Raw genomic sequence first — 27872 nt, forward strand, 5'->3', positions numbered from 1 at the left:
TCGCCCCTCCCCTCCCCTCCCCTCCTCCAATTTCGCCCCTCCCCTCCCCTCCCCTCCTCCAATTTCGCCCCTCCCCTCCCCTCCCCTCCCCTCCTCCAATTTCGCCCCTCCCCTCCCCTCCCCTCCTCCAATTTGCCCCTCCCCTCCCCTCCCCTCCTCCAATTTCGCCCCTCCCCTCCCCTCCCCTCCTCCAATTTCGCCCCTCCCCTCCCCTCCCCTCCCCTCCTCCAATTTCGCCCCTCCCCTCCCCTCCTCCAATTTCGCCCCTCCCCTCCCCTCCCCTCCTCCAATTTCGCCCCTCCCCTCCCCTCCCCTCCCCTCCTCCAATTTCGCCCCTCCCCTCCCCTCCCCTCCTCCAATTTCGCCCCTCCCCTCCTCCAATTTCGCCCCTCCCCTCCCCTCCCCTCCTCCAATTTCGCCCCTCCCCTCCCCTCCCCTCCTCCAATTTCGCCCCTCCCCTCCCCTCCCCTCCTCCAATTTCGCCCCTCCCCCTCCAATTTCGCCCCTCCCCCTCCAATTTCGCCCCTCCAATTTCTCCCCTCCAATTTCTCCCCTCCCCTCCTCCAATTTCGCCCCTCCCCTCCCCTCCTCCAATTTCGCCCCTCCCCTCCAATTTCGCCCCTCCCCTCCTCCAATTTCGCCCCTCCCCTCCTCCAATTTCGCCCCTCCCCTCCCCTCCAATTTCGCCCCTCCCCTCCCCTCCCCTCCTCCAATTTCGCCCCTCCCCTCCCCTCCCCTCCTCCAATTTCGCCCCTCCCCTCCCCTCCCCTCCTCCAATTTCGCCCCTCCCCTCCTCTCCTCCAATTTCGCCCCTCCCCTCCTCTCCTCCCTCCCCTCCTCCAATTTCGCCCCTCCCCTCCCCTCCCCTCCTCCAATTTCGCCCCTCCCCTCCTCTCCTCCAATTTCGCCCCTCCCCTCCTCCAATTTCGCCCCTCCCCTCCCCTCCTCCAATTTCGCCCCTCCCCTCCCCTCCCCTCCTCTCCTCCAATTTCGCCCCTCCCCACCCCTCCCCTCCAATTTCGCCCCTCCCCACCCCTCCCCTCCAATTTCGCCCCTCCCCACCCCTCCCCTCCAATTTCGCCCCTCCCCACCCCTCCCCTCCAATTTCGCCCCTCCCCACCCCTCCCCTCCAATTTCGCCCCTCCCCTCCAATTTCGCCCCTCCCCTCCAATTTCGCCCCTCCCCACCCCTCCCCTCCAATTTCGCCCCTCCCCACCCCTCCCCTCCAATTTCGCCCCTCCCCACCCCTCCCCTCCAATTTCGCCCCTCCCCTCCAATTTCGCCCCTCCCCACCCCTCCCCTCCAATTTCGCCCCTCCCCTCCAATTTCGCCCCTCCCCTCCAATTTCGCCCCTCCCCACCCCTCCCCTCCAATTTCGCCCCTCCCCACCCCTCCCCTCCAATTTCGCCCCTCCCCTCCCCCCACTTTCGCCCCTCCCCTCCCCTCCCCCCCACTTTCGCCCCTCCCCTCCCACCCCCCACTTTCGCCCCTCCCCTCCCCTCCCCCCACTTTCGCCCCTCCCCTCCCCCCCACTTTCGCCCCTCCCCTCCCCTCCCCCCCACTTTCGCCCCTCCCCTCCCCTCCCCCCCACTTTCGCCCCTCCCCCCCACTTTCGCCCCTCCCCTCCCCCCCACTTTCGCCCCTCCCCTCCCCTCCCCCCCACTTTCGCCCCTCCCCTCCTCCCCCACTTTCGCCCCTCCCCTCCTCCCCCACTTTCGCCCCGCCCCTTCCTCCCCCACTTTCGCCCCGCCCCTTCCCTCCCCCACTTTCGCCCCGCCCCTTCCCTCCCCCACTTTCGCCCCGCCCCTTCCCTCCCCCACTTTCGCCCCGCCCCTTTCGCCCCGCCCCTTCCCGCCCCCACTTTCGCCCCTTCCCGCCCCCACTTTCGCCCCTCCCCTCCCCTTCTTTCGCCCCTCCCCTCCCCTCCCCTTCTTTCGCCCCTCCCCTCCCCTTCTTTCGCCCCTCCCCTCCCCTCCCCTTCTTTCGCCCCTCCCCTCCCCTCCCCTTCTTTCGCCCCTCCCCTCCCCTTCTTTCGCCCCTCCCCTCCCCTCCCCTCCCCTTCTTTCGCCCCTCCCCTCCCCTCCTTTCGCCCCTCCCCTCCCCTTCTTTCGCCCCTCCCCTCCCCTCCCTTCGCCCCTCCCCTCCCTTCGCCCCTCCCCTCCCCTCCCCTTCTTTCGCCCCTCCCCTCCCCTCCCCTTCTTTCGCCCCTCCCCTCCCCTCCCCTTCTTTCGCCCCTCCCCTCCCCTCCCCTCCCCTTCTTTCGCCCCTCCCCTCCCCTCCCCTTCTTTCACCCCTCCCCTCCCCTTCTTTCTCCCCTCCCCTCCCCTTCTTTCTCCCCCTCCCCTCCTTTCGCCCCTCCCCTCGCCCCTCCCCTCGCCCCTCCCCTCGCCCCTCCCCTCCCCTTCTTTCGCCCCTCCCCTCCCCCCTCCCTTCGCCCCTCCCCTCCCCCCTCCCTTCGCCCCTCCCCTCCCCCCTCCCTTCGCCCCTCCCCTCCCCCCTCCCTTCGCCCCTCCCCTCCCCCCTCCCTTCGCCCCTCCCCTCCCCCCTCCCTTCGCCCCTCCCCTCCCCTCGCCCCGCCCCTCCCCTCGCCCCTCCCCTCGCCCCTCCCCTCCTTTCGCCCCGCCCCTCCCCTCCTTTCGCCCCGCCCCTCCCCTCCTTTCGCCCCGCCCCTCCTCTCGCCCCGCCCCTCCTCTCGCCCCGCCCCTCCTCTCGCCCCGCCCCTCGGCCGTTGGGCCTCTCCGGATATTTGCAGAGGGCTGGCAGTTGGGCAGAGCGTGTCTCCGCGGGCCGGGTTTAAATGTATATATCATTCTGACTGCACTAAGCGGTATCCCCACCGCTGCAGCCAGAGTTCGTCAGGTCACTGCCACACGGCGGTTCATATTCTTATCACCACCAGGGTTTCCCCAGCTCTCTTTGGTCACATTTCAATCTCCTGACATACACCTGAATGATCACAAAATATGCATATGCCATGACCACTGGTTCCCTGGAGCTTTTCCTGGCTGGTGGGCACCACAACTGCTTTCTTTTTATATTTTAGTTAGGACAGGCTGTCTCATTACAAAAGCGAAATACTGAGGATGCTGGAGATCCGAAATAAAAGAGAAAATGCTGGAAACGCTCAGGCAGCATCTGAGGAGGGAGAAAAACAGTTAACGTTTGAAAGGTCATCGGCTTGCTGACCATCCAGTTTCCTTTCCTGATACCCATTACATTAGGAATTGTTCCCTCTCCTCAGGTACCGTCCCACTCCCTTTCAAAGCCACTACCGTCACCCCCACTCTCGCCCCCTCTGTCCTTGCAACTACTGCATCATCTCCAAACTCCCTTTCTTCTCCAAAGTCCTCTCCCAAATCCATTCTCATCTTTTCTGCAGCTCCATGTCGAATGTCTCCAATCAGATTTCCGCCCCTACAACAGTACCGAAATGATCCGAATCTAGGTCCCAGATTGTGCCTGCGCCGCACTATCCCATCCTTCTGAAATTGAAACCACAAGTTGTAAACATTACTGCATAAGAGGTGGCAGAAAGTTTAGAAAAGACGATTATAACCAGCCTACCAGAATCAGAGTTGTTCCAGCACAGAAGGAGGCCATTCGGCCCGTCGTATCCTCGCTGGGTCTCCGAAGGACCAATTCACCTCGTGCCACTCCCCCGCCTTCTCCCCATAACCATGTACAATTTTCCTTTTCAGATTGTAATCCAATTCCCTCTTGATCCTGCCTCCACAGTCTCAGGCGATCGGTCATTCTAATTTTATTTTAACGCATGTTATTTTTTTTTAATCCATATGTTTAAATAAGTTTCCAATTGTGTTTTTATTATAAATCTGACTCTTAGCATTTGCTTGATACTATCAGCTGACACAAACACGGATTTAAAATTCGAAACAGAGACATTTCCAATTCTCGCTGTTCTAAGATTGTCCAATTGCCTGCGCCGTAGGGACCTGTTTCTAAACTGAAAAGTGATTGGCTGGGTATTTGCTGGGTGCTGAGTCTCTTCATTGAGGAGCTGCTTTTTCCGTTTCGTGGTTAGAAAATGGTGAGTTATAGACTCGGGCTCCAGAAATTACGTTGCCGTCTCCTGCTTTAAGCCTCCTGGCCCTTACTGAAAGTGCGCGTAAGTTTATATTCGCCATGGCTCATGTCAGCGGTGGGTTTGAGAACCCGGGCCTGCGATTAGTATCTGAGGCCTGCGATGGGATTGGGCAACTGTCACATGATGTTCGTCAGCTGGATGATAGAAGCCGTGCAGGGGGCTGGCAGGAGTGGGTTGAGGTTGCCACTTAAACTCCAGAGTAATACTTTCAGTTGCATCTGACCTGATCATTCGGCAGTAATATAAATTACCTATAACAGGCCATCTTGCACCACAGAAATTGGTGTTAAGCCTCCTGTGTCCTTCCCGAATTGAAGCAGAATTTAAATGTTTTGAGAAAATGAGCTCAGTTTCAATATACATTTAAAATTTACAGACAAGGAGTGGAAGCTTATACAGGCAAAGGCAGAGCTGTCTCCTGATTTGGAGGCAGGTAACTAATGAGATGTTCGTTCTCAGTCAGTAACTACAGTATAACAGCAGGCTTAATGCAAAAAGTAATGCTTATTTCTGTTTTTGCAATGTAAACCTTACAGAATTAAATGTGGTGTAAAATTCTTACATTGTTTAATTTACATTTTTGTTACTGTTTGACTTAAACACAGATTAGTTAAAATCTCTAAATTTGAGGATTTAACGATAATGCAACTGAATGTAATAGCTATGAAAGAAACTGGTTTCTTTTTGAAGAAAGAGCAACAGTATTGGGTATTGTAATAAATATCATTCAGTTGATTGTAAGTATACGTTATACTATATATACCAGATATAAGAACAAAAGAACTAGGAGCAGGAGTAGGCAATTCAGCCCCTGGAGCCTGCTCTGCCATTCAATACAATCATGGCTGCTCTCAACTTAGCCTCAACTCCACTTTCCTGCCCGTTCTCCATAACCCTTCAACCCTTTACTAATTAAAAATCTGTCTGTCTCCTTAAATTTACTCAATGTCCTGGCATCCACCACACTCTGGGGTAATGAATTCCACAGACTTATGACCCTTTGAGAGAAGTAATTTCTTCTCATCTCTGTTTTAAATCTGCTACCCCTTATCCTAAAACTATGACCTCTGGTTCTAGATTGCCCCACAAGAGGAAACATCCTCTCAGCGTCTACTTTGTCAATCCCCTTAATCATCTTATATATCTGAATTAGATCTCCTCTCATTCTTCTAAACTCTAGAGAGTAAAGGCCTAAACTGCTCAATCTCTCTTCATAAGACAAACCCCTCATCTCTGGAATCAATCGAGTGAACCTCCTCTGAACTGCCTCCAATGCAACTACATCCCCCCTCAAGTAAGGGGACCAAAATTGTTTGCAATACTCCAGGTGCGGCCTCACTAATGCCTTGTACAGTTGCAGCACTTCCCTACTTTTATACTCTATTCCTTTAGCAATAAATGCCAAAATTCCATTTGCCTTCCTTATTACCTGCTGTAGCTGCATACTAGTTTTCTGTAATTCATGCACGAGGACACCCAGATCCCTCTGCACTGAAGCACTCTGAAGTTTCTCTCCATTTAGATAATTTGCCTTTCTATTCTTCCAACCAAAATGGATAACCTCACACTTACCCACGTTAAACTCCATCTGCCAAATTTTGACCCATTCACCTAACCTATCCATATCCATTTGTAAATTTCTTATTTCTTTATTGCAACTTACTATCCCACCTATTTTAGTGTCATCTGCAAATCTGGCTATAGTACCTTCTATCCCTGCATCCAAGTCATTTACTATAGATTGTAAATAGTTGGGGCCTGAGGACTGAACCCTGTGGCACCCCACTAGTTACATCTTGCCAACCAGTAAAGGACCCATTTATCCCGACTCTGTTTTCTGTTGGTTAGCCAATCCTCTATCCAAGCCAATAAATTGCCCCTAACCCCATGTGATCTTACCTTGTGTATTAACCTTTTGTGTGGCACCTTATCAAATGCCTTCTGGAAGTCCAGATATACTCCATCCACAGGATTCCCCTTATTCACTTTACTTGTTACATCTTCGAAGAACTCTAGCAAATTAGTCAAATGCGATTTACCCTTCATAAAACCATGCTGACTGATGGATTGCGTTTTGACTTTCTAAATGCCCTGTTATTACTTCTTTAATAATGGATTCTAACAATTTCCCAACGACATGTTAAACTAACTGGTCTATAGTTTCCTACTTTCTGCCTCCCTCCCTTTTTGAATAAGGGCGTTATATTAGCATTTTTCCAATCCACTGGACCCTTTCCCGCATCCAGGGAATTTTGGAATGTTATAACCAATGGATCCACTATCTCCACTGCTACTTCCTTTAAGACCCTAGGATGTAGGCCATCAGGCCTTGGGGACTTGTCTGCCTTCAATCCCAATAGTTTGCTCAGTACATTTTCCCTAGTGATGATGATTGTTCCAAGTTCCTCCCTTCCTGTAACCTCTGCATTACTTGTTATTGTTGGGATGGTACTAGTATCCTCCACCGTGAAAACTGAGGCAAAATACTGATTTGGTGTCCCGATCAGTAACTCCCTAGTCTCATCCTCCAAGGGACCAACGTTCACTTGAGCTACTCTCTTCCCTTTTATATACTTATAGAAGCTTTTGCTATCTGTTTTTATATTTTGCGCTAGTTTTCTTTCATAATTTACCTTTGTTCTTTTTATTACTTTTTCAGTAGCCCTTTGATCTTTAAAAGTTTCCCAATCTTGCTGCCTGCTACTGGCCTTTGCAATATGGTATGCCTGATTTTTTGTCTTTATGTTATCCTTAACTTCCTTTCTTAGCCATGGGTGTTTTTTCCCTATCTTGCAATCATTCTTCCTCTCTGGAGTATATTTTAGTTGGGAGGATTTGAATATCACCTTAAACATCTGCCACTGCTCTTCAACTATCCTATCTTGTAGTCTTCCTGCCCAGTCCGCTAGGGCCAAATCTGTCCTCATGCCTATGTAATTACCTTTGTTTAACTCCAGAACGCTAGTGTGGGACTCCAGTTTCTCACCCTCAAACTGAATTTGAATTTCTAGCATGCTATGATCACTCTTCCCTAGAGGATCCTTAACTATGAGATCATTAATTAATTCCACCTCATTACACAATGCCAGGTCTAGAATAGCCAGCTCCCTGGTTGGTTCCACAACATATTGCTCCAAAAAACAATCTCTAATACATCCAATGAACTCTCCCTCGAGGCTACCCTTGCCAGTATGATTAATCCAGTCTATATGCATATTAAAATCCCCCATGATTATTGCCATACTTTTCTTACAAGCCCCCAGTATTTCCTGGTTTATACTGCGGAACTACTGTTTGGGGACCTATAGATTACTCCCACCAGGGTCGTCTTTCCCTTGCTATTTCTTATTTCTACCCAGACTGCTTCTAGGTCTTGATCTCCAGTGCCTATATCATTTCTCACAACAGCACTGATCTCTTCCTTTACTAACAAAGGTACACCACCTTTTCCTTCCTGCCTATCCTTATGAAATACTGAGTACCCCTGGATATTCAGTTCCCAAACCTGGTTTCCCTGCAACCACGTATGAGTAATCGCCACGAAATCATACCCATTCGTCTTTATTTGTGCTGTTAACTCATTAATTTTATTCCGAATGCTTCGTGCATTCAGATACAAAGCCTTTCGGTTTGTGACCGCGTGGATTTCCGCCGGGTGCTCCGGTTTCCTCCCACAGCCAAGGACTTGCAGGTTGATAGGTAAATTGGCCATTGTAAATTGCCCCTAGTGTAGGTAGGTGGTAGGAGAATTTAGGGAAGTTGGGGATGTGGTAGGAAATGTGGGATTGATGTAGGATTAGTATAAATGGGTGGCTGATGGCTGGCACAGACTCGGTGGGCCGAAGGGCCTGTTTCAGTGCTGTATCTCTGTATGACTGTATGAGAACTCTAGTTAGGCCACAGCTAGAGTACTGCATATAGTTCTCATCACATTACAGGAAGGATGTGATCGCTCTAGAGATGGTTCAGAGGAAGTTAATTAAGATGTTGCCAGGAATGGAGAGTTTTAGCTGAAGAAAGATTGGATAGACTGAAATGGGTTTCTTTGGAACAAAAGAGGCAAAGGAGAGATTTATTTGAGGTGTATAAAATTGAGGGGCCTATATAGAGTGGCTAGGAAGGACCTATTTCTCTTAGCAGAAATGTCAATAACCAGGGGACATGGATTTAAAGTAATTGGCAGGTGAATTGAGAGTTGAGTATTGTTTTCAGAGGGCGTGGGGGTCTGGAACTCGCTGTCTGAATAAGTGTTAGAAGCAGAAATGCTCTTTGCATTTTAAAAAAAAACTTGGATGTGCACTTGAAGTGCCATGACTAGGCTATGGGCCAAGAGCTAGAAAGCTGGATAGCTCTTATTTGGCCAGCACAGCCACGATAGGCTGAAGGTCTGCCTCCTTTGTCATGGTGTAGGAACAGCAAATCTATAAGTATCTGGCAGTTGTCATACCCTACCTCATTGCTTGATGCTAACACAATGGAAAAAATACATAAAATTAAATTTTTGCATCACCTGAGGAACATAAATCTTCAATTGTTCCCCTCCTCCCCTAGGAAACTGTTGGGACATTTAGAAATGGGAATGAATTGAATTAATGCATGTAATAGCTGATTAATTTGAGATTTTTCTGTACAGAAGCTAGAACTTGAAGACTCATGTAGACACCTACAGTACAAGCCCAAAACCAGTAACAGGCTAGGTAGACATCTCTAGGTATCATTGATCTATAATGTATACATATATTCGTTCTTTATTTTTTTCCCTCCAATCAAGAAGAAAGCCACTGCGTGACTTAACTTCACCACATTGGTGAGTAATCTTTTGGTGAAGGAACAAATGGCCTTCAAGGTTGGTTCATGGGCATCTGTGGTGTAAAAATATAAACTTCTTCAAATATAAAAGCGTAGGCCAGAAGAAGCTTTTAAAATAACTGGAGCATAAAGTACAGTGTTTGCAACAATTTTAGAAGTGTTTTGTGTTGAGCAATCCTAAAATAGCTTTCTTTGGGGACTTTTGATATATTTTCCCTCTGACTTTTTTTGTTTCATTTTGGTTGTTTTAACTTTGACCATATCCCCAACCTCCATCTCATGCCTTCAATTCGGGAAGGCCTGTCAGAGTAAGTTGTTCTCAGTGGTGGTGATGAAAATTGTTTGTACCGGTAACTTTTTTGGTAGTGAGAAAACTAACTGTTTGTTGCAGTACAAAGTTTTTAACTTGCAGGCCTAATCCAAGCGGTATTTCCTTGGACTTTGTCACAGAGATGCACTCAGTTTTCGATTTGCTAAGCCAATCCCCTGTCCCTCCACTGCCTTTGGAGACTCATGTCCCATGCATAGCCCCTTTTTCTAAGGTACAGTATTTTGTAGTCCCAAAGAAGATTGTAGAGTACAATTTGATTTAGTTTTAAAACTAGTAGGAACAAAATTGAGAGTTCAAAATGCTCATTGTACCTTTTAGTCATGTAGGGATTGAACCTCAAATATTCAGCTGCTTCAAGGATCTTTCCTTTCATGTAGCAATCAGGAACTGCACCAGACGTAACTGATGTAGCCAGAGGAGGTGCACTATAGGGCCATCTGAAAACAGCCACCTATATAATGCTTTTAACATAATAAAACGTCCCAAGGCATTTCACATTATAAAACAAAATGACACTGAGCCACATGAGATATTTGGTCAGATGACGCAAAAGCTTTGTCAAAGAGGTAGGTTTTAAGGAGTGTCTTAAAAGAGGAAAGGGGGTGTAGGGAGGGTATTCCAGAGCTTAGGGCCTAGGCAACTGAAGAAGTGGCTGCTAATGGTGGAGCGATTTTTTTAAATCGGGGATACACAAGAGGTCAGCATTAGAGGAGTGTAGATATCTGAGGGTTGTAGGACCGGAGGGGATTACATACATAGTTAGGTAGGGAAGGGAGGGGCTCTGGAGAAATTTGAAAACGCGAATGAGAATTTTAAAATCATGTAAAAACCTATGCTGTACTTTCGGATGATGTCATTGAGGGGTAGCATGTAGAAGAGAAAAATGAGGGGGCCAAGGACAGATCCTTGAGGGACATCAGAGGTAACAGAGTCAGAGCAGGAAGAGAAGCCATTGCAAGTGATTTTCTTGGCTTAGATTAGATAGATAAGAATAGAACCAGGTGAGAGCAGTCCCATCTAGCTGGACGACAGAGGAGAGGCTTTGGAGGAGGATGGTATGGTCAACTGTGTCAAACTGTGACATTGTACCTATCATAGGAGCTTCTGGCACGGAGTGACAGATTATTGTTACACCAGAAGCAACTCTTTATAGGTCCAACATTCACTTCTAGAAATTAATGGGGTTTCAAACATCCTGTGCTAGGTTGGCATTGGCCCAAAATTCACATCCTGGATGGGAGGCTGCATTGATGGCTCTTATTCTTGGCTGACCTGCCCACCCTCCTTGCACCGCCAACTCCCACCTCCCCCCTTCTCTCCCCCCGCCCGCCTCCCCCCCCACTCCTGCCCACATGCCTCCCAGTTTGGGAACCTCTGCAGTATTATGATCAATGTTAATCATATAGGTTAAAACAGTTTGATCTCCACAATCAGATTGAGAAATTTACTAATTTAATCAGGTTATCATTGGAGGTGGAAAACCATTTGTTTGCCATCCAAAGGGCCTGTGTTCATAGTCCCTTTATTCCCCACCCTTTCATGTGCAGCTACCCTCAGAACAAGCTTCAGCGTTCTCGCCCATCCAATCAATTCAGCACTCTTGCTTAAGTACTTTTATACTGACCCTGTTGGTCAATGAAGAGTTACAATGGCAGTGACAGTAGAAAAACCCACAGTTGAGATGGCCTTGGAAGAATAGTAGTAAAACAGATTCTTAGTTTATGAAGCTAAATACCACCTGTTTACATTTTTGTCCCTGAGAAATATCTGAAGTTTCATTAATAAAAATCTGAAAAGATGTGGCAGCTATTGTAGCATTACAGTTTTTTTTGGAAAACAAACTGACATTTTGCAGGATTGCTCTCTGTGGTTTAGGATGTAAAGTAATGCATTGTTCTCTAATCTATTCTGCCATGGGACTGAGCAGGTATAATAAAGATTAAGAAGCTAGATAGTGGGGAATCTGGTATTCTAGAAGTAAAGACACTTGCTTCATAAAGTAACAGTTTTTGCATTCCAGGACATTAACAAATTATAACTTAATCTTTGAGATTAATCGACAGTTTAAAGATGCCTGCCATCAGTGTATTTTGTTTTCTTGCTCTCCCTTTCTTTTCCTTGCCCCAAGCAGAAATAGTGTCATAATGACTGCACAATATCTAGCAGATTTGGTCAGCTTGGTCTGTTTTGTTTTTACATTTTGTTTTTGACTGTTTCATGAGATATGTTTGAATTATTGCCTGAAAAAATTAAAGTCTTCAACCAGTAGCTAAATGTGAGTTGCAGTATGCCAAGATTTGTTTAGTACTTTGTTATACAATGATACTGGAGTAGTTTGCAATCAAATTCTCTCAGCTAACTTGCTAATATTCTACCTCACTTTTTGCATGTTTTTGGTTTGTTTAAACGAACAATTCCAAAGAAAATTTTGGCTTGGCTTTTTTAAAAAAAAAAAAATGTCCTTCTCTCCTTGGGTGACTTACAGTTCTACACAGCCAGTTTGCATGCTGTAATTTTCCCAAGTTGTAATAGTGATGTAAGTCTTGACAGTAAGTGTCATCAGGATATTTTGCCGTGACTAGAGCCTGCTCTTCCCTTTGTGTGAAATCCAAATACATCCTACTTCCAGCAGAAATTTCTGGATGTTGACCAGCAGTAGGAATTTTGGCCAATCTTCCCCATTCTAACCCCGGGCTGATGAGGCTAAATGTATGCTCCATCCTTCTCTTACTGGCACACTAGCTGAGAGCCACCTCAGTACAAACCACTTAAATGTAACTGGCCTGTAGGCTTAGCTACTTATTGGATTAACTTCCTGAGCTTCCAGAAGTCTAACAGCTTGACTTTTGTGATTTGCATTTCAACATTGTGGGAAGTTGTCACTAACAAAAGTTAATATTTCAAATTTTTTCCCCCTGTGCAGTATAGAGTTTGCAATGAGCTCTGATCTGCTAGACCAAAAAATTAGTTAAATCACAGATTAGGAGTGTGACTGGTTCATTAGGAACACAGAATCTAAGGCCATGTTCCTTAAAATTCACACGAATTGGCATTCTGGAGACTTTGTACAAGCCACCACCAAATACATAAGTGTATGTAAGTAGATTTTAATTTCTGTTAGATAGGTGTTGTCTCTTGTTTCTCGTTTCTAAATAAGGAATCAGCTGTGAATGATGAGACAATCTATCAGACGCTTCATTGTACCATAAATTATTGTCCTTGCAAATGGACCATGTACTATATCAGAGACTTCAATAGCTGCTCTCACATGGGAAGGCACCTTATTCTAATGCTAACCCAGCTGAGAAATGCAGAGCTGGTGGTGACTACTTAAACACCTCAATAAACTGTTTTCGTCCATGTGGAACTCGGAAAAGTTTCCCAGTAGTTCAAAGGTGCTACAATTGTCCGCCTTTACAAGGGAAAAGGAAGTTGTTTTTATCTGTAGTAATTACTAGGGAACCTCTTTTACTTATCCTTGCACGAGATGCTTAATCACTTTATTCAACACGTTGCCCAAAAAACCTACCAGACTCATATCTCCAAGTTTGGGCATCCAAAAATTCACTGAAATGGTCAAAAAATTCCATGATGGCTTGAGTGATGGAAGATGGAAACAATTCCCTCTCCTCGTTACAAATGGTGTCAAGCAAGGATATATCTTTGCACTGTCACTAAGATTTTCGTGGTTTTTAATCTCTAAATTGAAGATCAGATCAGATTCCAGACTGATGGGCAGCTCTTCAACTGTAGACAATAAGCTAAAACAAAGGTGCTGGAAGAACTTCATCTTGAATTCCTATTTGCTGATGACTGTGTTGTTGTGGTCGACTTCCAGGATGCCATGCAAAAGTCATAAATCAGCTTGCCAGCAATTTGGCATGACTATTGGCCTTTAAAAGACAGTAGTACTGTTCCAACCAGCCCCAGGCAAGGATTATACTCGACCCAGTCGTCACCAGCAAGGATCACACGCTTCAGGCTGTGAGCAGTCACCTACCTGATTAGCACCCTGTCTAGAGAAGTCCATATTGATACAGAAGCATCTTGCAGAATCAGCAAAGCCAGCTTAGCTTTTGTGAGACTCCGTGAGCTGAGCGCCTTTGGGACAAGAGTTATCAGCCTGCAGGTCAAGCTCATAGGATGCTCAATATACAAAAATGGCTGCTATTGTGGCAACGTTGCTTTGCGGCTGTGGACAACACGTTCACGCCACATTAAGAAACTGAATCGCTTTCATCCAAGCTACCTTAGATGACTAATGATCAGAAAGCAAGACAAGATCCCTGACACCAAAGTTCTTAAAGTTGAAATTCCAAGCTTAGATGCTTTGATCATAAAGACAGTAGTCTGGACATGGGATGCAAATGTCTGATGAACAAGTCTTGAAGATCTTTTGTGGCATATTGACAACTGGCAAGTGATTCCCTGGTGGTCAGCAAAAGTGATATATAGACTATTTAAAAGCTAGTCTGAAGCAATGCCAAATAGGTGTCGTGAAGTGTGAAAAACTTACTCAAGATCAAAGAGCACACAAAGAAACCATCAATGAAGGGAGCACCTACTATGAGATCCGTTGCATTGCTGATGCTGAACACCAGCTGGGGAAGTCTTGCTTGAGAAATCAATTCCCAACCTGGTGTTCAATCTGCAGATACTCATTCCGAGGGGTGGGTGGGGGTTGGGGAAGCGGAATAGATTTCATCAGTTCCAAAGAACTCACTCCAAAAAGAGTTATCTTTGAATTCAAAGGATGAATGACCTGTCTTGGCTTTTAGCTTTGCTGCATTGACCACCATTAGGGGTGTTTTGTATATTGCTTACTTTCTCAATCCTCATAATAGGCTACTACAGGATTCTAATTCTGAATTATCTTTGAGCCAGTGTATTTAGTTATTTATAGGTGTTTTACTATTAATAAATAAAACTGTAATTGAATCTTGAGCCTCACTGATAATTTGATGGGTGCAACTTATTTCTTTGGAAATTTAACTGTGCAGTATAGTTCATGTAAATTTATTTTCCTTCTGTTTCTAAAGTTGGTGCTGGTATTGGGAGACCTTCACATCCCTCACCGCTGTAATACATTGCCAGCCAAGTTCAAGAAGCTGTTGGTACCTGGTAAGATCCAGCATATCTTGTGTACAGGCAATCTTTGTACCAAAGAAAGTTATGATTACCTTAAAACACTGGCTGGAGATGTCCACATTGTCAGAGGAGACTTTGATGAGGTAAGGGATACTTTTTTTAGAAATGTACTTTTTGACTATTGGCAAAAATATTGATTTCTACTACAATGAAATATGAAAATGGAAAAAATGCTGTCAAGTAGGTAAAACTTTTCTTTTCCCCCTGCCCCTCCCTAGAAAGGCATTGACTCCTTACTAGAGTAATGTATACAGGAATAAAAAAAACAAGAAATGCTGGAACCACTCAGCAGGTCTGGCAGCATCTGTGGAAAGAGAAGCAGAGTTAACGTTTCAGGTCAGTGACCCTTCATCGGAACTCATGCTGCCAGACCTGCTGAGTGGTTCCAGCATTTCTTGTTTTTATTTCAGATTTCCAGCATCCGCAGTATTTTGCTTTTATTTTAATGTATACAGGAACATGTTTTCCACCAGTATCTTGCCAAATATGTATTTGTGCATGAATCTTGGCAGTGAGTGTTGGCAAGCTATTTGTCCACAGATGATTATCGTAGCGGATCCTGATCCTGTCCTCATCTGATATCCTTGCATTTCCAACAGAAATTGCTGCATAGCAATCAGGAGCAGGAATCTCTCAGCAATTCTACTGTCTCTAACCAGAGATGCTGTAGTGCCCCCACTATTGCCATGGTTGAGATCAGTGAACTGAGCACTTACCAGTGATTAAGTGTCAAATGCTGCTGATCTATATGGCTCAACATCTGTCATTAGGAAATTGTTAGAATCCATTATTAAGGAAGTAGTAGCAGGACATTTAGAAAATCATAATACAATCAGGCAGTGTCAACATGGTTTTTTGAAAGGGAAATTGTGCTGACAGGTTTATTAGAGTTCTTTGAGGATGTAACAAGCAGGATGGATAAAGGGGAACGAATAGATGCAGTGTATTTGGATTTCGAAAAGACATTCGATAAGGTGCCACAAAAGGTTCCTACACAAAACAAGAGCTCATGGTGTTGGGGGTAATACATTAGCATGGATAGAGGATTGGCTAACTAACAGAGTTGGGATAAATGGGGCATTTTCAGATTAGGACCATAGGAGCAGGAGTAGGCCATTCAGCCCATCAAGCCTGCTCCACCATTCAATTAGATCATGGCTGATCTACCTCAATGCCACTTTACTGTGCTATCCCCATATTGCTTGATCTCATTAGTATCCAGATATCTGTCAATTTCTGTCTTGAACATGCTCACTGAGCTTCCACAGCCCTTTGGGGTAGAAAATTCCAAAGCTTCACCGCCTCTGAGTGAAGACATTCCTCCTCATCTCCGTCTTAAATGGCCTACCCTTATTCTGAGACTGTCCCCTGGTTCTAGACCTATCAGCCAAGGGAAACATCCAACCTACATCCATCCCGTCACGACCTGTACAAATTTTGTCAGTTTCAATGCGATCTTACAAACATATGAATTAGGAACAGGAGTAAGCCATTTGACCCCTTCATGCCTGCTCTGCCATTTAATAAGATTGTGGCCTCAACTCCACTTTCCCTCCTACCCCGATACCCTTTGACTCCCTTGTTAGTGAAGACATTATGTACCTCTGCCTCCAAAAATATCCAATGACCCTGCCTCCACCGCTCACTGGGGAAATGCGTTCCAAAGACAGAGCCCTCAGAGAAAAAATATCTTCTCATTTCTGTCTTAAATGGGCGACTCCTTATTTTGAAAATGTATCCTCCAGTTCTAGTCTTTCCCGCAAGGGGAAACATCCTCTCAGCATCCACCTTGTCAAGTCCCCTCAGGATCTCGTATGTTTCAATAAGATCACATCTCCTATTTCTAAACTCCAATAAATACAAACCCAACCTGTCCAACCTTTCCTCATAAGATCACCGCCCCCCCGCCCCCGATCCCAGGTATCAGTCGAGTGAACCATCTCTGCACTGCCTCCAATGTATTTATATCCTTTCTCAAATGAGTCCAAAACTGTACACAGTATTCCCAAATGCAGTCTCACCAATACCCAACACAACTGTAGTAAAAAAAAAAATACCTACTTTTTTTATAAAAGCCAAATACTGCAAATGCTGGAAATCTGAAATAAAAACAGTGCTGGAAATACTGAGTTCTGCAATCTCTCTCCATTTAAATAAGATGCTGCTTCACTATTCTTCCTGCCAACGTGGATAACTTCACACTTTCCCACACTAAACTCCATTTGCCAAATTTTTGCCCCTCACTTAACCTATCTATATCCCTTTTGTAGCCTCCTCTTCACAACTTACTTTCCTATCTGTCTTTGTGTCATCAGTAAATTTACCAACCTTAGTCCCTTCATCCCAGTCATTGATATAAATTGTAAACAGTTGAAGCCCCAGCACTGTTCCCTGTGGCATTCCACTAGTTACAGCTTGCCAACCTGAAAAAGACCCATCTATCCCTACTCTCTGCTTCCTGTTAGCCAACCAGTCCTTTATCCATGCTAATATGTCACAACCTACACCATGAGCTCTTATTTTGCTTAGTATCCTTTGATGTGGTTACATCTTACATGCCCTCTGAAATGGCCTAGCAAGCCACTCAGTTGTACCTAACCGCTACAAAGTCAATAAAAAGGAATGAAACCGACAGACCACCCAGCACGACCTAGGCACCAGAAACGACAACGGCAAACCCAGCCCTGTCGACCCTGCAAAGTCCTCCTTACTAACATCTGGGGGTTTGTGCCAAAGTTGGGAGAGCTGTCCCACAGACTAGTCAAGCAACAGCCTGACATAGTCATACCCACGGAATCATACCTTACAGACAATGTCCTAGACACTGCCATCACCATCGCTGGGTATGTCCTGTCCCACCGGCAGGACAGACCCAGCAGAGGTGGTGGCACAGTGGTATACAGTAGGGAGGGAGTTGCCCTGGGAGTCCTCAACATCGACTCCGGACCCCATGAAGTCTCATGGCATCAGGTCAAACATGGGCAAAGTAACCTCCTACTGATTACCACCTACCGCCCTCCCTCAGCTGATGACTCGGTACTCCTCCATGTTGAACACTACTTGGAGGAAGCACAGAGGGTGGCAAGGGCACAAACTGTACCTGGGTGGGGGACTTCAATGTCCATCACCAAGAGTGGCACGGTAGCACCACTACTGACCGAGCTGGCCGAGTCCTAAAGGACATAGCTGATAGACTGGGTCTGCAGCAGGTGGTGGGGGAACCAACACGAGGGAAGAACATACTTGACCTCGTCCTCACCAATCTGCCTGCCGCAGATGCATCTGTCCATGACAGTATTGGTAGGAGTGACCACCGCACAGTCCTTGTGGAGACGAAGTCCCGCATTCACGTTGAGGATACCGTCCATCGTGTTGTGTGGCACTATCACTGTGCTAAATGGGATAGATTTTGAACAGATCTCGCAATGCAAAACTGGGCACTGTGGGCCATCAACAGCAGCAGAACTGTACTCAACCACAATCTGTAACCTCATGGCCCAGCATATCCCCTACTCTACCATTACCATCAAGCCAGGAGACCAACCCTGGTTCAATGAAGAGTGCAGGAGGGCATGCCAGGAGCAGCACCAGGCATACCTCAAAATGAGGTGTCAACCTGGTGAAGCTACAACCCAGGACTACTTGCATGCCAAACTACGTAAGCAGCATGCGATAGACAGATTCCATAACCAATGGATCAGATCTAAGCTCTGCAGTCCTGCCACATCCAGCCGTGAATGGTGGTGGACAATTAAACAACTAACTGGAGGAGGTGGCTCCATAAATATCCCCATCCTCAATGATGGGAGAGCCCAGCACATCAGTGCGAAAGATAAGGCTGAAGCATTTGCAACAATCTTCAGCCAGAAGTGCCGACTTGATGATCCATCTCGGCCTCCTCCTAAAGTCCCCAGCATCACAGATGCCAGACTTCAGCCAATTCGATTCACTGCGTGATATCAAGAAACGACTGAAGGCACTGGATACTGCAAAAGCTATGGGCCCTGACAATATTCCGGCAATAGTACTGAAGACCTGTGCTCCAGAAGTTGCTGCGCCCCTAGCCAAGCTGTTCCAGTACATTTACAACACTGGCATCTACCCTGCAATGTGGAAAATTGCCCAGGTATGTCCTGTACACACAAAGCAGGACGTCCAACCCGGCCAACTACCACCCCATCAGCCTACTCTCAATCATCAGTAAAGTGATAGAAGGTGTCATCAACAGTGCCAAAAAGCAGCACTTGCTTAGCAATAACCTGCTCAGTGACGCTCAGTTTGGGTTCCGTCAGGGCCTGTCAGCTCCTGACCTCATTACAGCCTTGGTTCAAACATGGACAAAGGAGCTGAACTCAAGAGGTGAGGTGAGAGTGACTGCCCTTGACATCAGGCAGCAATTGACCGAGTATGGCATCAAGGAGCCCTAGCAAAACTGAAGTCAATGGGAATCAGGGGGAAAACCCTCCGCTGGCTGGAGTCATACCTCGCACAAAGGAAGATGGCTATGGTTTTTGGAGGTCAATCATCTGAGCTCCAGGACATCACTGCAGGAGTTCCTCAGGGTAGTGTCCTAGGCCCAACCATCTTCTGCTGCTTCATCAACGACCTTCCTTCAATCATAAGGTCAGAAGTGGGGATGTTCGCTGATTGTGCAATGTTCAGCACCATTCGTGACTCCTCAGATACTGAAGCAGTCCATGTAGTAGAAATGCAGCAAGACCTGGACAATATCCAGGCTTGGGCTGATAAGTGGCAAGTAACATTCGTGCCAGGCAATGACCATCTCCAACAAGAGAGAATCTAACCATCTCCCCTTGACCTTCAACGGCATTACCATTGCTGAATTCCCCACTATCAACATCCTAGGGGCTACCATTGACCAGAAACTGAACTGGAGTAGCCATATAAATACTACAAGAGCAGGTCAGAGGCTAGGAATCCTGCAGCGAGTAACTCACCTCCTGACTCCCCAAAGCCTGCCATCATCTACAAGGCACAAGTCAGGAGTGTGATGGAATACTCTCCACTTGCCTGGATGGGTGCAGCTCCAACAACACTCAAGAAGCTCGACACCATCCAGGACAAAGCAGCCCGCTTGATTGACACCCCATCTACAAACATTCACTCCCTCCACCACTGACGCACAGTAGCAGCAGTGTGTACCGTCTACAAGATGCACTGCAGCAATGCACCAAGGCTCCTTAGACAGCACCTTCCAAACCCGCGACCTCTACCAACTAGAAGGACAAGGGCAGCACATACATGGGAATAGCACCACCTGCAAGTTCCCCTCCAAGTCACACACCATCCTGACTTGGAACTATATCGCCGTTCCTTCACTGTCGCTGGGTCAGAATCCTGGAACTCCCTTCCTAACAGCACTGTGGGTGTACCTACCCCACATGGACTGCAGGGGTTCAAGAAGGCAGCTCACCACCACCTTCTCGAGGGCAATTGGGGATGGGCAATAAATGCTGGCCTGGCCAGCGACGTCCACATCCCATGAATGAATTTTTTTTTTAAATGTCGCACCTTGTCAAATGCCTTCTGGAAATCCAAGTACATCACATCCACGGATTCCCTGTTATCTACTTTGTTTGTTGCTTCATCAAAGAACTCCCATAAATTAGTCAAACATGATTTCCCTTTCATAAAACCTTGTTGACTGTGCCTTCTAAGTGACCTGCTATAACCTCCTTAACAATGAATTCTCGCATTTTCCCTATGACAGATGTTAAGCTAACTGGCCTGTAGTTTCCTGCTTTCTGCCTCCCTCCTTTGTTGAATGGAAAATAGCAAATGTGATTCCTCTAATCAAATGGGTCCTTTCCAGAATCTAGGGAGTTTTGGAAAATAAAAACCATTGCATCTATCTCAAAATCCACTTCTTTTAAGACCCTCAGATGCAGTCCATCAGGACCTGGGGACTTGTCAGCTTTTAGTTCTAATAATTTTTTCAGTACCCTTTCCTGGGTGATTGTAATTGTTTTAAGTTCCTCCCTCCCTTTCACCTCCTGATTCACAATTGTGTCTGGGATGTTAGCCTCTACAGTGAAGACAGATGCAAAATATCTGTTCATTTCATCCGCTGTCTCCTTTTATTTTTCATTATTAATTCCCCAGATTCTTTCTAGAAGACCAACGCTCACATTACTTTCTTTTTAAATATCTGTAGAAACTCTTATCTGTTTTTATATTTCTACCTAGCTTTCTCTTGTACTCTAATTTCTTCCTCCTTTTATTAACCTTTGTCATTCTTTGCTGCTGTTTATATTGTGCCCAATCTAATAGTCATACAGCACAAACAGGCCCTTCAGCACATCGTGTCTGTGCCGGCCATCAAGCACCTACCTATTCTAATCCCATTTTCCAGCAAGTGCCCATAGCCTTATATGCTGTGGCGTTTCAAGTGCTCATCCAAATACTACTTAAATGTTGTGCTGGTTCCTGCCTCTACCACCTCTTCAGGTAGTGCGTTCCAGATTCCAACCACCCTCTGGGTGAAATTTTTTTCCCTCAAATCCCCTCTAAACCTCCTGCCCCTTACCTTAAATCTATGCCCCCTGGTTATTGACCCCTCTGCTATGGGAAAAAGTTTCTTCCTATCTAATCTATCAATGCCCCTCGTAATTTTGTATACTTCAATCATGTCCCCCCTCAGCCTTCTCTGCTCTGAAGGAAGACAGCCCTAGCCTTTTCTGTCTCTCTTCATAGCTGAAACGCTGCAGCCCAGGCAACATCCTGGTGAATATGCTCTGCACCCCCTCCAGTGCAATCACATCCTTCTGCCACTCTTCAATCTTCTGACCTGCCACTCATCTTAATGGAATTATATGCTTTTTCTTTTAATTTAATACTGTCTTTGCCTTCCTCAGTTAGCCACAGATGGAGTGTCCTTCCCTTAGAGTGTTTCTTTCTCACTGGAATGTATCTTTTCTGAGTATTCTGAAATATCTCCTTAAATGTCTGCCTCTCGTTCTTCGAAACTCTAGAGAATACAGGCCCAGTTTCCTCAATCTCTGCTCGTAAGACAATCCCGCCATCTCAGGGATTAGTCTGGTGAACTTGTGTTGCACTCCCTCTATGGCAAATATATCCTTCCTTAGAGGTGACCAAAACTGTACACAATACTCCGGGTGCGGTCTCACCAAGGCTCTACACAATTGCAGCAAAACTTCTTTACTCCTATATTCAATCCCCTTGCAATGAAGGCCAACATACCAGTTGCCTTCTTAATTGTTTGGTGCACCTGCATGTTAGCTTTTAATGACTAATGAACAAGGACACCCAGGTCCCTTTTGGACATCAATACTTCCCAACCTCTCACCATTTAAGAAATACTCTGCATTTTTGTTTTTTTCTACCAAAGTGGATAACTTCACACTTACTCACATATTCCATCTGTCATGTTCTTGATCATTCACTTGGCCTGTCCGAGTCCCCTTGAAGCCTCGTTGCATCCTCCTCACAACTCACATTCCCACCTAGTTTTGTGTCATTAAATTTGGAAATATTACATTTGGTCCCCACGTCCAAATCGTTGTTATAGATAGTGAACAGCTGTGGCCCAAGCACTGATCCTTGCAGTACCCCACTAGTAACAGCCTGTCATCCTGAGAATGACCTGTTTGTTCCTACTGTTTTCTGTCTATTAACCAATTCTCAATCCATACCAGTATATTACCCGCATCCATGTGCTCTAATTTTGTTTACTAACCTGATGTGTGGGACCTTATCAAAAGCCTTCTGAAAATCCAAATACACCACACTCACTGGTTCTCCTTTATCTATGCTACAAGTAACATCCTCAAAAAAAAAAACGCCAACAGGTTTGTCAAACATGATTTGCCTTTCATAAATCCAATATCTTTATAGCCACCTCCTTCAACACCATGGGATGTAGCTCTTCTAGTCCAGGGGATTTATCAACCTTCAATCCAGTTACTCTTTTGAGTACTACCTCTTTATTAATACTAATTTCTTTCAGTTTCTCATTTTCACAAGTCCCTTGGTTCCCTAGTATTTCTGGGAGATTATCTGTATCTTCCTCCATGAAGACAGACCAAGTGTTTGTTTAGTTTCTCTGCCATTTCCTTATTCATTATAAATTCTCCTGTCTCTGTCTGTAATGGACCCACATTTTGTCCTTGCTAATCTTTTCCTTTTCACATACCTAAAGAAGCTTTTACAGTTCACCTTTGTTTCTCGTTAGCTTGCATTCATGTTCTCTTTTCCCTTTATCAGTTTCTTGGTCATTCTTTGCTGGATTCTAAATTGCTCCCAATTCTCAGGCTTACCACTTTTCTAGCAGCCTTCCTTTGATCTAATGCAATCTTTAACTTTTGTTAATAGTTTCATCTTTCCCATTGGGTTTTTGTGTCTTAGAGGAATGTATATTTGTTGTAGAACATGTAATACTTCAAGTACTAGCCATTGCCTGTCTACTGTCAAATCTTTGTGTATTTTCCCAATCCACCACAGCCAACTTGCCCCTCATACCTCCATAATTTCCTTTGTTCAGATTTAAGACCCTAGTTTCAGAATAAACTATATCACTTCCAAACTTAGTGACCATAATATGATAGAATTTTATATTATTTCCCAAAGGCTCCTTTACAGCAAGGTTATTAATTATCCCTTTCTCATTACATAATACTAAATCTAAAATAATCCAATCCCTAGTAGGTTGTTCAACGTACCACTCCAGAAACCCATCTCGTACACCGTCCAGGAATTCATCCTCCACAGCATTAGTGCTGATTAGGTTTACCCAGTCTCTACGTAAATTCAAGTCGCCCATTTATTACTGTTTTACCTATGTTGTATGCACCTCTAATTTCCTGATTTATACCATGCCAACATTACCACTACTGTTTGGTGGCCGATAAACAACTCCCACTAGTGTTTGCTGCCCCTTGCTGTTTCTTGGCTCCACCCAAACTGATTGTACATCTTGATCCTTCGATCTAAGATCCTCTCTCACTAATGTACTGGTCTCGTCCCTTATTAAGAGCGCTACCCCACTTCCTTTTCCTTTTTGCCTATCCTTCCTAAATGACGTATATCCTTGAATATTCAGTTCCCAGTCTTGGTCACTCTGTAACCACGTCTCTGTAATGGCAATTAAATCATACCCTTTTACCTCTATTTGTGCCTTCAAATCATCTACCTTGTTGTGAATGCTGCATGCATTCGGATAGAATGCCCTTAACTTTGCCCTTTTTACATTATTCCACATTCTGATCTTATTTGATGCTTGCCTTCGTTTCGTCTGTCTTCTAATTTTGCTTACTAACTGGAAAACTGTAACTAGTGGAGTGTCAAGGGGATCAGTGCTGCAGCCTCGATTATTACAATCTATATTATTAATGATTTGAATGAAGGGACTGAGTATATTGTAGCCAAATTTGCTGACAGTACAAAGATAGGTAAGGAAAGCAAGCTGTGAGGAGAACACCATGTCTACAAAGAGATAAAGATAAGCCACATCAGTGGGTAAAAATGTGGCAGATGAAATATAATGTGTGAAAATATGAGGTCCACTTTAGCAGGAAGAACAGAAAAACAAAATATTTAAATGGAGAGAGACTGCAGAATGCTACCGTACAGAGGGATCTGGGTGTCTTTGTACATGAATCACAAAAAGTTAGCATGCAGGTACAGCAAGTAATTAGGGAGGCAAATGGAATGTTGGCCTTTATTGCAAGGGGGGGTGGAGTATAAAAGTAGGGAAATTTTGCTGCAAAGGTACAAGGCATTGTTGAGACTGGACCTAGAATACTGCATACAGTTTTGGTCTCCTTACTTAAGGAGGGATATATATACTTGCATTGGAAGCAGTTGAGAGAAGGCTCGCTAGCCTGATTCCTGGGATGAAGAGGTTGTCTTATGAGGAAAGGTTGAGCAGGTTTGGCCAATGCTCATTAGAGTTTAGAAGAATGAGAGGTGGTCTTATTGAAACATAAGATTCTGAGGGGTTTGACAGGGTAGATGCTGAGAGGATATTTCCCCATGTAGGGGAATCTAGAACTAGGGGGCACAGTTTCAAAAATAAAGGGTCTCCCATTTAAGAATGAGATGAGGAGGAAATTCCTCTGAGGGTCGTTAATCTTTGGAATTCTCTTCTCCAGCAAGCAGTGGAGGCTGGGTCATTGAATATATTCAAGGCTGAGTTAGACAGTTTTTTGATCTACAAGGGAGTCCAGGGTTATGGGGGGCCAGCAGGAAAGTGGAGTTGAGACCACAATCAGATCTTGTTGAATGGCAGAGCAGGCTCGAGGGGCTAAATGGCCTACTCTTCCTATTTCTTTTGATTTTATGTTTTACTCATTTGATAAATTGTCTTTTTTAAACCAGAGTAGCAGATGAAACTGTTCTCTAAATTTATAGAACAGTTTCACTTATGCCAAAGTGTATGAATAAACAGTACCACTACTAAGTACGGTCAACTCCACTTAGAAACCTGAAATGGCAAGCTGATTTTTCCGTGGTCTTAATATTTTTAACCACAGTTCAGACATACTGAAAATTAGATATGAAAACTAATTTTGCACCCTTGGTTCTATTTCTGTTGACATTCTTGGTCTTTGTTCCGTTTGGCATCAGAGGAAATGGACACCTCCATTACTAAATTCCAATTTCCTCTGTACCAAACCCTGTTTTTCCCATTAACGGCTCTTGCATTTCTTGAGTCCAAGTCTGTCCAATGTCATTAGGAGTCCTTTTTTTTTAAACACTTCTCACGCTCCTAAGCAGAATGGAATAAAATGTGTAATAGGCAATTCTCGCCTCTAGCTACATTTTGCTTCCCTTTGCAGCATTGCTCTTTATCTTATGGATGCTGCTGCGTCTCACAAGATTATAGAAAACCATGCAGTTGCTTACACATGGTCGATCTGCAGCTGGAAAACAGGCTCAGCAAATCCATGGCATCTCTGTACTCACTCATAACATTTTAACAACATTGACTAAGGAAGCAGACCAACTGATTCCACTAAGAAGCGAGCAACCTGATACAAGCTTCAGATGCTTACTTTTGGCTTTGCATAAAAGCTGGTTTTATGTCTGTACATTGCCACCCTATTTAAAGTATTTGTCAAATTGTGGGGAAAATGTTCCCATGCCACTGCTGATTTGTTACTATATTTGCTTCAGTGTATTCTAATAAATTAAAGAAAATAATGGAGGATATTATCAGTGGCGATCAGCACGCTAGACAGTTAAATTTACCGCGTACGTCATGAATCTCACCATTACAAGAAAATCTGGGCTAGTCTATCCATTTCTAATATGAGGCAATTTTATGGGCAAGTTCAAAATTTCTTACTAATTTATTTGCTTATACGTGTTATAAATTTGATTTGTTACCTATATATAGTTAGCTGGCTAAAGAAACAAGATGGCTAAAAGGAGTTTGAGTAACTTCTGTGGTTTCCTTTATGCTCCTTGCTAATTATTTTATTGGTAGTTACTAAGTTCTTCTAGCTGTGATTACAAACTTCTTGTGGGACAAATTGCAACCCAAATCCGCAGACATTGTTCTAACACCATGTGTAATGGGAATGGGAAACACTTAGTATCCAATTGGTCCTCATCTTATTCCTGCTGTACACAGTTGGTGATCATTAGAACATATGCATTCATCTTTTCACATCTTATTAAAGGTTAGTTGACAGATAAATTTGTTCGCTGAGTATATAACCAGTCTTATCTTTTTCAGAACCTGAATTACCCAGAGCAGAAAGTGGTAACAGTGGGACAATTCAAAATTGGTTTGATCCATGGTCACCAGGTAATTCCTTGGGGTGATATGGCCAGTCTGGCTCTGCTGCAACGACAACTGGATGTAGATATCCTAATTTCTGGTCACACACATAAGTTTGAGGCCTTTGAGCAGGAGAGCAAGTTCTATATCAACCCAGGGTCAGCCACAGGCGCGTGCAATGCACTGGAAGGGTAAGTACTTTGGAATATCTAGTAAATTCTTGGCACCTTGGTGACCACTTAGGATTTCTTACCACTCACTAATGTTAACAGTGTGAAAATGATTTGGAAAAGTGCATCTCATGAATTCACACATACGGTCCGTTCTGCTCACTGCAGTGTGAGAATGTTTTGGTGTAGTCTAGGAATTTTGCTCCTGGCAGGAAAAAATCACTCCTGCATGGAGGAAGAGTCTGAAAACTTGTTCTTTGGCTGCATTTGGGAAAAAAATCATGATTCTAGCTTTCCGCTTGCACCACCAGCCCTGTCAGCAAATTTGATCAGTATTATATTCAAGAAGTTAGCATTTATAAATACTATTCATCCAAATGTTTGTCGTTGACTGAATTTTATATATATGCTGAATGCTCATATTCAGTTAGTGTACTGAAGTTAATTCATGAATATTTTTATTCCGTAATTTATGTTCATAAAGAATGGCCTAGTGTAGAATTCAACATGAAACTTTTAGTTTGCAGTGAGATTTGTTTTAATTGTTCACAAGTCGTACGATGGTACTAAGAATTTGTAAAAAGAGAGCAGGTTTATTGCATAGTGGCTACAATTTAAACAAGCTAACATTATAACTCTTCTGTAGAAACTAACCAGTTTGTGTTCTCTCCTTTCCAGTAATATCATCCCTTCATTCGTATTGATGGACATTCAAGCATCCACAGTAGTCACTTATGTTTATCAACTGATTTCCGATGATGTAAAAGTAGAACGAATTGAATACAAAAAATCCTAAATTTGTTTTGGCTGCTTTTTTTTTTACAGTTTCATTACTTTTTTTGTCATTTTTCCTTTTGAACCTTGATCAAGTTAACAAGTCTAAATGTATTATATTGTGAATTGTAAGTTTTAGTTCCACTAATACTAGTTAACTATTCCAGCAATATGAAAGGAACTTTATTGCACACACTGCTGAAAAGGGTGCCACATTCTTGAATTACTGAGGGTTTTCAGTCCTGTAAATATTTCCTTTCAATGCTTATAGTAATGGAGTAGTGTATCATGTAATTAATATGCATGAAATTCTTAGCCAAAGGTTTTTGTTTCTGCCTTTGTTTGAAGCCTCACTGTTCCATGTAAAATGTTTATCTGCCTTTCCATAAACTCTAATAAATGTTATTTCAAGTGCTTACCATTATGTAATTGTGTTTTCTATGTTGCTGAAGAAAATTCAATGAATTGAAATGTAATATTTGTGCATTTCTCAATCTTTGTGACAGACTACATAAATTGGTTTATGTTCAGTTAGTATTTTCCTAATAACTCTTCTTGGCTAATTATATCCTAGAATCTAATTATAATTGTAACATGGCTTCAATTATAACTGTGTAATTAACTAAATCTGTTGATCTAAATTAAATCTTTGAGGTTGCAGTTTAAAAGTTATTTTTACAGTTTAAAACCCAAACTTTTAAATTTGTAATATATTGGTCTCCATCCATTGCTGATTTTGATTTAAAGTAATGGCAGTGAAGATCAAGGATT

At 44.4% G+C, this 27872-nt stretch overlaps 1 protein-coding gene across 1 annotated transcript; it reads left to right on the plus strand.

The window, feature by feature from the left end:
- The first annotated feature begins 3943 nt into the window (after window positions 1–3943).
- Window positions 3944–27525, plus strand: vps29 (VPS29 retromer complex component). The gene is made up of 4 exons (XM_068054976.1): window positions 3944–4048; window positions 14285–14476; window positions 26113–26348; window positions 27006–27525. The coding sequence occupies exons 1-4, from the start codon at window positions 4046–4048 to the stop codon at window positions 27121–27123; spliced, it is 549 nt and encodes a 182-aa protein (XP_067911077.1). The 5' UTR covers window positions 3944–4045; the 3' UTR covers window positions 27124–27525.
- The last annotated feature ends 347 nt before the right edge of the window (window positions 27526–27872 follow it).

The sequence above is a fragment of the Heterodontus francisci genome, chromosome 23 (genome assembly GCF_036365525.1).
Source record: "Heterodontus francisci isolate sHetFra1 chromosome 23, sHetFra1.hap1, whole genome shotgun sequence".
NCBI classification, from domain to species: Eukaryota; Metazoa; Chordata; class Chondrichthyes; order Heterodontiformes; family Heterodontidae; genus Heterodontus; species Heterodontus francisci.

Excerpts from the sequence above, each read along its gene's own strand:
- vps29 (XM_068054976.1), top strand. Across the intron at positions 14,477-26,112 it reads TCAGAGGAGACTTTGATGAG|AACCTGAATTACCCAGAGCA; the intron begins GTAAGGGATACT and ends TATCTTTTTCAG. Across the intron at positions 26,349-27,005 it reads GCGTGCAATGCACTGGAAGG|TAATATCATCCCTTCATTCG; the intron begins GTAAGTACTTTG and ends TCTCCTTTCCAG.